We start from the raw sequence: 10,291 nt of genomic DNA on the forward strand, positions 1-10,291 counted from the left end.
CAATAGCAGGCTATAAGCAAGCTATAAACATATTTTAAAGAGATAAAGAAAGAGAGAGAATAGCAGCGTGCTACAGATCTGTAACCAACTGCAGCACGGACTCTAAGACGTAATGTGTGTATGACGGGTGGGACCGGGTATTAATAGTAGGGAGTACCTATACATCTTTCGAAAGATTTTTATAATCGTATCACACAGATTTTTAATCTTTAGATTAAAATCCGATAGATATAATAAAAAGCAAAAAGTAATTAAGAAACACCATAAATGGACACTAAATTACCATATCCTCAATAAAAAGACCAAATCCAATACAAAATTTAAAATTTACATGCGAAGATTCAAAAATTACAGTGTAACTTACAAAAGTTACAGTGTAAGTTTCATAAATTACACTGTAACTTACAAGAAAATGCACTGTAAATTTGAGTAAGAAAATCGAGTGAGAGATAAGAAAAAATCTTTCGAGTGAGATATAGCAAAATTGTTAATAGTATAGTAAGCAACTATTGTATGGATTGTCTATTACAATTGCTAAAGATGATTTGGAACTAGTAGTTGACTATACTATTAAACTTGCTCTAATAAAACTTCTGTTTTTCAGGAGATGATGTTTCTAGGTCCCTTGAGCCGTTTTCAGTTTCCACCATTCCTGCGTAGTAATTGCGTGCGTACGATGGGCAAAGGCAGGCGTACGTGGATGCGTGCGATGATGTGGGCGCACATTGGAAAGAATTGGATGGATTTGCAAGAGCTCCGATGTGTGTATGATGGGGGAGGAATAAATTGGGGCGTGTCAATGTGATGGCAGTATGACACCTGTATTTTTTTTGGCTTGGCTGGTCAGTGGGAAATGGCGTGCCGCGTGCGATATTCCTCTCGTTTTCCAGGTACGTGTTCACATCGGTGTTCTTTGGTAGTAATAACGGGGTATTTAGTTGGGGAAAAGGAAATTTTTGGGTATCACATCGAACGTTTGACCGGATGTCGGAAGGGGTTTTTGGACACGAATGAAAAAACTAATTTCAGAACTCACCTGGAAACTGCGAGGCGAATCTTTTGAGACTAATTAAGCCGTCATTAGTACATGTGGGTTACTGTAACATTTATGGCTAATTACGGACTAATTAGGCTTAAAAGATTCGTCTCGCGATTTCCCCCATAACTGTACAATTAGTTTTTCTTTTTATCTATATTTAATGCTTCATGTATGTGTTTAAAGATTTGACGTGATATTTTTGGGAAAAAATTTTGGATAACTAAACGGACCCTAACATCTGGAAGAGCTTTCTTTGTCACAGAAAAGATGAAGAAATGTCCTTTCGACTACAATACGGGTATGATGTGGATTTACCAACCGGGAAGATATTTTATAGTGCTAGGCTGTGACACTAAAAAAATTAAAAGTTTGGTTGAAATTAGAACGATGTGACGGAAAAGTTGAAAGTTCGTGTGTATAGGAAAATTTTATTATAATAAAAAAGTTGAAAGTTTGAAGAAAAAAATTGCAACTAAACACGGCCCTGGTACTAGTATTATAAATAGATAATCCATTTGTCTTAAAACAATTGTATTTTTACTTCAATCATTGTTCAATCAAATTCTCCTTACTCTACCCTAAACATATATCTCTTCCATATAAATTAAAAGCATTATATTCTTTCTTCTCAAATCTTAATACATATAACTAAGCAACTTAAAATATAAGTATCGTGAAAAGTAGGGAATATTATTCTATAAGGAAAAAAAAGGTAACCGACTCTTAGATTTATAAATTTGTAAAATGTGTATATGTTTAATGTACCACTGGAGATCCAAACTACAGATAACACAACTTGGGCTCTGACACAACCATCTATGGCTGTGAGAACTGAGAACCTTGCTTTTGGCTGTGTTTAGTTCCACCGATAAAAAAAAAACCTCGTTTTTCACGCACACGTTTTCCGAACTTTTCAGAAACTTTTCGCTCTTCACTTTTCTTCACATATCAAACATACCGAGGCATATTATAGCAGAGAGGTCTAAATGTAAAGTTATCCCATTTCTTTTCTTCTTCTTTTTTTTTTCTGGAATCATAGGATTCCATTATAACCTTGGTGTGGCAGAATCACCATCAACCAGAGACTCGAACCCAGGGGGATGCCGTCCCAGAGGAGGTTGGCATTCTCGGGTTCATTACAACCAATCGCAGCTAGACCATGAGCTACTTTATTACACTCACGTGGACAAAACGTCACACAAAACGATCTAAAAAACGCCAGGATAGTGTTCTTCATCTCCTGGATTAGCCCTCCTGTTGGATTTCTTCTTTTTTTTTGATATATGGAGTTATCCAATTTCTTTGTGTGAGGGAAAGTTATCCTCCTTTGTGGATGGCCACTCCAGGTGGGCCATGTTGTGGTATTTGGGCCTTCACTGAACAACCCTGCCCAGCCCATCGCTGCTTTACTCCCCCATCAACGCCGCTCGCTCACTACTCGCGCCGCCGCTTCCGCCGCCGCTCCGCTCCAGTCGCGTCGGCTTCCCGCCTCCTCGCCGGCGAGCCGTGCCTCGACGCTCTCCCTCTGTTGCTCCGCCGGCCAGCAGCATGCCGCGCTTCTGCTCCCACTAGCTCCCGCCACCGCCGCCCCTACTGAGCCCGGTGAGACCGTGAGGCGGTGGTGTGCACCAGTCCGGCAGTTCGCCCCCCTCCTCCTCCCAATCCGGCCGCCGCTTCATCACCGCCGGCGAGGCTCCGCGTCTCCTCCTAGGTCGCGCTGCTTCGTATCACAGAGAGAGGTGAGCCCCTTGCAACTTGTTGCCAGAGTTGCCAGAAACAAAAAAGATCGATGTTCTTGGACTGAATCGATTGTTTCTTGGTAGGCCAGCTCGGTCTCCGGATAAGCAAGAACCATGGCGTCTGCTGCTGCCGCTTACGGCGTCGGGGCTCCACTCAAGCTCGCTGCAAGGCGGCATGGGGCACTCGCGCTGGCCGGTAGCCATCGCTGCAGTGGATGGAAGTCTTCAGTGTCTTGCCCTGTTCCTCAGGCTTGGATGGGCAGTTGCTCTTCTGTCGCAATGCGCCGTGTCGCCTCCGGTTCTCGATTGATTGTTCAGGCTTCAAACAGCGGGGGCTCAAGCTTGAAGGCATCATTGGCTGATGCTAGCCTGCTTACTGGTAAAGTAGTATTAGATTAGCTCAGCTTATTTTGTTCTTTCTTCAGGTGGTTTATGTTTATGGAAAAGAAAAATCCAAAGTCCCAATGCGCTATGAGATGAAACTTTGTCGTTGAGTTAGTCGAGAGAACTTGTTATTAGATGCAAAGTCTGGGGCAATGGTTTAATTTCCTGTTTCCTGTTTCATTTCAGAAGAGAGGATAACTGTTTTGGTGATTGGAGGTGGAGGAAGGGAGCACGCTCTCTGTTACGCCTTGAATCGCTCTCCGTCTTGTGATGCGGTCCTATGTGCCCCTGGGAACGCAGGTATTGCTCAGTCTGGAGATGCGACCTGTATATCGGACTTAGACGTCTCCGATAGCGATGCCGTTATCGCGTTCTGCTGCAAGAGGGGAGTGGGAATGGTTGTAGTAGGTCCTGAAGCTCCTCTTGTTGCCGGTCTTGTGAATGACCTTGTGAAAGCTGAGATACCAGCATTTGGTCCTTCCTCAGAAGCTGCGGCTTTAGAAGGATCGAAGGACTTTATGAAGAAATTATGCGATAAGTACAATATTCCTACAGCTAAGGTACCTTCTTTTTACATTAGTTTTCAGCCCTATAAGTTTAATCTTTCTGGGACAATGAACATTTGCTCCAATGAGAGTACGGGGTGCCTAAATTTGGTTGATGTGATATCCATGTTTAAGAAAGAACCAAAGATGCATCATTTCAGGCATAATCACACTGATATTTCCTTTGTATTGTTACAAGGTTGCTAACCAAGTTCATATTTGACTTGCTTGATAGTATATCAGTTATAGACAATATAAGTAATCATCTCAGAGTTAATGATATATCTTCAGCTTTCTAGGTGAACTGTACTTAAGCATTGCCCATATGTCCTGAAATTTCCCTTGGGATTGCCTGAGTTTTGAAATAAAGTCATTGTGTTGTACTGTAAACGTTCTAGAAAAGATAGGGAAAAACAGAGCTCCTCTACATAAGTCTATATGTATAATTTGAGATGTTAATAATAATGGTAACATAAGTGCTTATATTTCTTTTATAGTATCGCACATTCACAGATCCTGCAGAAGCTAAACAATATGTCAAAGATCAAGGCGCCCCTATTGTTGTCAAAGCTGATGGATTGGCAGCTGGAAAAGGCGTGGTTGTTGCTATGACTTTGGATGAGGCATTTGAAGCCATAGACTCTATGCTGGTTCAAGGGTCATTTGGTTCTGCTGGTTCACGGGTTATCATTGAAGAATATCTGGAGGGTGAAGAAGCCTCTTTCTTTGCATTAGTGGATGGTGAAAATGCATTGCCACTTGAATCGGCACAAGATCACAAAAGGGTTGGTGATGGTGATGTAGGCCCAAATACTGGTGGTATGGGTGCATATTCCCCTGCACCAATAGTGACAGAAGAGCTTAAGCACACAATTATGGATAGTATAATAATCCCAACAGTTCAAGGTATGGCAGCTGAAGGATGCAAGTTTGTTGGTGTATTATATGCTGGACTTATGATTGAGAAGAAATCTGGTCTGCCTAAGCTTATCGAGTACAACGTACGATTCGGTGACCCAGAATGCCAGGTTAGTGATTCTCTATCTATAAACTCTAACCTTCAATGATGCACTATCTATTAGGAAACTATGTATATCTATTATAATTTAGATTTTGGTTTATCTGATCATGCTTTGGCCAAGGTGTTCTTGTTGGACATTATAGTAAAACAAAATTGCATGACTATTTTGGATTCTGGTTCCTCTGATCACACTATGGCTAAGATGTTCTTGTTGGACAATAGAATGAAACAAACATGCGTGTCTTATCATCAGAATTTTTCTCGTTCTACAGTTTTGACACCCTGGTCTGCATCTAGCAGGTCAAACTCTACAGGGGGTCTAGTAAGAAGCTGAGTAGATTTCATTCCTGTAGTGCAATGAGTGGTGCATTTTTGTGTCATTTTAGTGATGGTCAAATTTCAAATTTTATCTACTTTTGCATATTTGTTAGTGATGGCCAACCGTTTGATGTATGAAATTTTCGAATTTATACCAGTGCAGATTAAACAATTCTGACTGGCTACTAAAATGTTTATCTTTGAAGTAAAATTGCTTTTAGAGTATAGACTTTTAAAATTATGCATATTATTGGCAAATAACAAAGGCAAAATGTTAAAATCATGAAGATTGTCAATTGAAAAGGTATATTATATTTTTATGGCCAGAGGTAGTAGTTGTTTATCTCAGCCTGAATTGTTCATCCAGCATCTGGCCCAATTATCCAAGATTCCCTTGTGGGCTGCATTTTCATGAATAGATTGATAGTCCTGTGGCATATTCGTTCTGCTTGTCTGGTACGTATCCCAACTATAGATTTTCCAGATAAGATCGGGTTTTTGTTCTTTTGCTGCTAAGCAATCTAGTTGAACTGTTCACTATTTTTACCATCAAATTTCGATTATACTTTTCTCTACTGATATATACTTCTTTTTTGCACCTCAGGTTCTTATGATGCGATTAGAATCCGATCTAGCACAGGTTCTGATGTCTGCGTGCAGAGGGGAACTGGGCGATGTTTCACTAACCTGGTCACCTGAAATGGCAATGGTGGTTGTGATGGCAAGCGAAGGATACCCCGGATCTTATAAGAAGGGGACTGTAATAAGAAATCTCGAGAAGGCCGAGCAGGTCTCGCCCGCGGTAAAAATATTCCATGCTGGAACAGCACTGGATGGGGATGGAAATCTTGTCGCTGTCGGAGGCCGGGTGCTCGGGATCACGGCTAAGGGCAAAGACATTGAGGAAGCACGGGCAAGAGCATATGATGCAGTAGATGTTGTTGACTGGCCTGAAGGATTCTTCAGGCGCGATATTGGTTGGAGAGCACTGAAGCACAAGCAAGTGGCCAATTACTGATGCGGATTTTCCTGAGCACACCACAACTATGGTGAGCATGTAATGTTAAGAGCAATAAAGAGAAAATTTGTCACTTCTGTGGTTGAGGAAAGGCAAAACCATAGCTCAAATTTGAGTTTTTTTTTTTGTACCAACTGTTAAATTTGAGTTGGGCTTGCATTTTGAGGAACAGCCAGATGAACAATGACCGAGTTTTGACTTCCACAAGTAGAGAGAGAGCATTGTTCGGTGCTTAATATCTACTTCCGTTGGTTAGTGGTATTAAGGGATTCCATATGTAAGTCGTTTTAGACTTGTGCACAAGAATTAAGATAACAATCTCAATGATTTTGTTACCCTTCATTTAAACTACATCAGAAAAAGATTACTCATTTATTGAAAAGCATCTAATAGTTGTAAAATGATTTGCATTTAGGAAAGAGTGGAGGAAGAGTAAAATGACTTTCATTTAGGGCAGTCAAGAAATGTAGAGGTCTTGTTTTGGTTTGAGACCTTACCAAATTTTGATGTGTGAGTAGAAGATTTCGAAATTACCAAAATTTGGTATGCTTTGGTCGAGTTGCGATTTCAAGAGTTTGTTTTGTTTGTCACATTACTAAAAATCGGTATTATTAATATTAATAAGTTATTTTTTTGAGACAAAATCATTTGTACAATAGCATTTCTTGTAACTCATACTTGTCGATGATATTTTTTGGATTTAGACGCTTGTCAATGGCATTTCTTATATTATCTCTAATTGAATATATCTATATCAAAATTAAGATTTTCGATTTCAGATGCAACCTGCACTTTGCACATAAAAAAGCTTTAGATATAGTGTACTACTAGTAGCGATTAGCGAATAGCACTGTAGCTGGCCTTAACTGGGCCGAGTACTTCTCAGGTGGTCCAATCTGGCCCGTAGTACTTCCGGTTGGGCCGGCGGTCGCGAGACGGTCGCCGGACTTCCGCCGGCGCAGTCGCCGGCTGGTCGTCATCGGCGGCCGCGACGCAGGGGTGAAGCCGCCGCACTTGACGCCGCCGCACTTGGAGCGCAGGGCGGCGACGTCGACGGCGGCGAGGCCGGGGCACTCGCTCACGTGGAGGACCTCCAGGTGAGGACAGCCGCCGTCCACGATCGCCGCCAGCTCGTCGTCGCCGGCGCCGGCGACGCCGACGAGCGTCAGGTGGCGCAGCTCGCGCATCGCCGCGATCCCGAGCGGGCGGCGGCGGTGGTGGTCGCCGCCGCCGTCGTCGTCACGCCACGCGGGGTATCTGCGAACCTCGAGCCGCCTCAGCCGCGGGCACGCCTCGGCGACGGCGGCGTAGACGCCACCGCCGCCGCCGCCGCCGCCGCGGACCTTGCGGCAGTAGCTGAGCACGAGCTCCTCGAGAAGAGGAGCCATGGCGATCATCTGGGCGAGTCCATTGCTGGTCACCAATGAGCACGACTCGAGCCAAAGCCTCTTGAGAGTGGGCGAGCTGCATAAGAACACGGAAAATTCAGTTGTAGGGGGGGTGTTTAGATAAGAGAGGTGAAGTTTTGGCGTATCACATCGGGTGTTTGGTACTATTACAAAATCCGTCAGTAAACCGCGAGTCGAATTTATTAAACCTAATTAATATATCATTAGTTAATGTTTACTGTAGCACTACATTATTAAATCATGGAGCAATTAGGCTTAGAAGATTTATTTCACAAATTAGACGTAATCTGTGCACTTAATTATTTTTTAGTTTAAACGTTTAATGTGATAGAGTGAAAAATTTTGGGTGGGATCTAAACATGACCGTATATTCAAAATTCGATCCAAATTAATCGTGCGAATTTGAGAGAAAACTTGGTGATATACATATACCTGTCCCCTACATGTTTGAGGAGCTTGTTGGTGACGAAGGCTCCCGCCATGAACGCCTCGAGCTGGCCGTCGGCGCGCTTGACGGCCTCGTCCGCCATGACGCACAGCACGGCTCTCTTCTTCTTCATGGCAGCTATGTCGACGCATCGCCATAGGTGAGGCAGCTTGGTGGCGTCGAGCCATGGGCGGCACACGAGGCCGGCGCCCATGAGGACCTCGACGGCGCCGAGCTTGGCAAAGACCACCGAGAGCGCGTCCACCGGCAGCTCCGACCAGTCCCTCGTCGTCGTCTTCTCCGGCGACGGCGCCGGCAAGGCGTCCATTTCACGGGGAGGTAAACAGGCAAGGCGATCGATGCTGAGATGAAGGCTGAAATTATGGCGTTGGTGAAGGTTGATTTAGGCCTCAATTTATATATAGGCCGGCAAGATCGATCGATTGATTGGTAAATTTGAATGCAATCCTGTTTCCATTCACACGCATTAATTTTTTTCAAGTAATTTTTTTACAAAACTACTAGTATTACTTTGGGAGAATAGGTTCTTAAAGTTTCGCTCCTGGGTCAGTTCATTTTTCAACTTCAAATTTCGTTTTCCGTTAGCACGATTTTCAAACGGTTAAATAATGTTTTTATTAAAAAAGTTTCTATGTAGAATTTGTTTTACAAAGCAATTAAATCCATTTTTAAGTTTATAATAGTTAATACTTAATTAATTATGTGTTAATGAGATTTCTCATTTCGCGTGCGCAAAATTTTTTATCCTTTTGAAGCATCGAACGGGTCCTAAAGTATAAGAAAATTATATATTTAAAATATTATATCATAAAACTATAAATTTAAGACTAATTATTATAACTATAGATTTAATGTTAAAGTTATCACAAAACTGTAAATTTTGGAACTTAAATCCCTAGTACTACCATTTTATTTGGGTTATAAACTTTGTAGTTTCGTGATTAGATTGACTATAGTTTTACGAAAAATTTACAATCTAATCAATAATCTTATGTATTTTTTATCTTAAATCTATATTTTTATGATAAATTAATTTTATAGTTTGTGATACAACAATTTAAATTTAAATATATAATTTTACGACAGTTTGATGAAAATATTAGTTTTTTAAAAAAAATTAAGATCAGTATCCCAGAACTCGAGAGGCCGAAGCACCAACCAGTCAACCACATCTTCTCGTTTTCTTCTCTTCGATCGATCGGTCACGGGCAGCATTCTTCCTGCATGCATGCATGACATGCATGCCGGCCGGGAAGCGAAAGGTTCTCATCTCTCACAGCTCAAGAGGACAAGATATTCCGACTAACCTTTCCAATTCTCCTGGCCTCTTCACTCATCCACTAATATAGGAGGTTGGACGATAAGATTGATTTGGTAGTACATTGAAAAAAAATGCATATTAACGCCTACTCCATTCGTTCTAAATTAAGTTTACTTTTGTATATATGAATATGAACATACATGTTAAAACTTTTGGTTATCTCATTTATATACAAAAGTTTAATTTAGGACGGAGGAAATATTATGCGGGATGCAAAATACAGTTTATATTCACACACATTTGAAATGAGCATCGAGAGGCCGAAGGTAGACTCTCTTAATGTACTGATGGACGGTCAATGGAAAAGGTTTTGTTATTGAATGACAACTGTGTTAGTTCAATAGCGTGGTTCACTTTTGGTGGAAGAGTAAAACAATATATATTAATATTGATTTTTTTTTTTTGGAAATCCCCCGTTAAGTATATACCCCTTGGGTCTCCCTAAGGCTTAATAAGTATAGAAGGGGATTTATATGGATACCCTTATAATATAGATATTTAGAAAGGTAATTATAGACAATTTAACCATGGGTTTCTTTGTAAGTCGCAACATGTGTCTCTTTTGGCGAATTGGCCTCTTTGGGCCCCGGTTCTTTAGCCTTGAGGCGAAAGCACTTGGCCTAGTGGTGAAGGCTTCTAGCTTCGCCTAGCAGGTTCGCCGAAGCCACTGTCTATGCGTGAATCGGCGCCTTCCCCTGGCCAGCGATCGTTGGCCTATTTCAACAGGCTCAGTCGAAGGCGCTTGTGACATGCCTCCAAAAATGTTTCATCTCGGCTTAAGAGCTTATTCAGTTTTGGAAGAATTTTAATCCATAGAAATAGAAAAGGTAAAAACAACACACCAATCTATATGGATTTTTTCACGAGATTTGAGTGGACGAAAAATTTTCTATCTATATCTTGTAGGATTCAAATTTTTTTTGGTTTACATTCCTACAAACCGAATGTCACTCATAGTAATTAATATTTGGCCTTTGTGTTAATTCAGCTTCGGCAGATGATGTATTGATGTTAGAAACTAATTTCTCGTGCCCATAAAAAAGAGCGAT

General features: G+C 41.6%; 2 protein-coding genes across 5 annotated transcripts; one reads left to right on the forward strand and one right to left on the reverse strand.

Annotated features, from left to right (window-relative positions):
• The first annotated feature begins 2,431 nt into the window (after positions 1-2,431).
• On the forward strand, positions 2,432-6,406 carry LOC4344854 (phosphoribosylamine--glycine ligase). Of its 4 annotated transcripts, none has more exons than XM_015795618.3 (5): positions 2,432-2,778; positions 2,863-3,157; positions 3,349-3,722; positions 4,205-4,735; positions 5,651-6,406. In XM_015795618.3, the coding sequence occupies exons 2-5, from the start codon at positions 2,893-2,895 to the stop codon at positions 6,062-6,064; spliced, it is 1,584 nt and encodes a 527-aa protein (XP_015651104.1). In that variant the 5' UTR covers positions 2,432-2,778; positions 2,863-2,892; the 3' UTR covers positions 6,065-6,406. The 4 variants fall into 4 exon arrangements, with proteins under 4 accessions (XP_015651104.1, XP_015651107.1, XP_015651105.1 ...); XM_015795621.3 differs by having other exon boundaries at positions 3,352-3,722; XM_015795619.3 differs by having other exon boundaries at positions 2,868-3,157.
• A 434-nt stretch (positions 6,407-6,840) lies between these two features.
• Positions 6,841-8,271, reverse strand: LOC107281899 (putative F-box/LRR-repeat protein 23). Its single transcript, XM_066303840.1, has 2 exons — positions 7,906-8,271; positions 6,841-7,528 (listed from the first exon to the last, which is right to left on the reverse strand). Exons 1-2 carry the CDS (start codon positions 8,226-8,228, stop codon positions 6,892-6,894), a joined length of 960 nt encoding a protein of 319 aa, XP_066159937.1. The 5' UTR covers positions 8,229-8,271; the 3' UTR covers positions 6,841-6,891.
• Positions 8,272-10,291: the final 2,020 nt, after the last annotated feature.

Source organism: Oryza sativa, chromosome 8, assembly GCF_034140825.1.
Source record: "Oryza sativa Japonica Group chromosome 8, ASM3414082v1".
In the NCBI taxonomy this organism is placed as follows: domain Eukaryota; kingdom Viridiplantae; phylum Streptophyta; class Magnoliopsida; order Poales; family Poaceae; genus Oryza; species Oryza sativa.

Excerpts from the sequence above, each read along its gene's own strand:
- LOC107281899 (XM_066303840.1), bottom strand. The coding sequence starts at position 8,228 with ATGGACGCCTTGCCGGCGCCGTCGCCGGAGAAGACGACGACGAGGGAC. Across the intron at positions 7,529-7,905 it reads CTCAAACATGTAGGGGACAG|CTCGCCCACTCTCAAGAGGC; the intron begins GTATATGTATAT and ends GTTCTTATGCAG.
- LOC4344854 (XM_015795618.3), top strand. The coding sequence starts at position 2,893 with ATGGCGTCTGCTGCTGCCGCTTACGGCGTCGGGGCTCCACTCAAGCTC. Across the intron at positions 3,158-3,348 it reads TGATGCTAGCCTGCTTACTG|AAGAGAGGATAACTGTTTTG; the intron begins GTAAAGTAGTAT and ends GTTTCATTTCAG. Across the intron at positions 4,736-5,650 it reads TCGGTGACCCAGAATGCCAG|GTTCTTATGATGCGATTAGA; the intron begins GTTAGTGATTCT and ends TTTGCACCTCAG.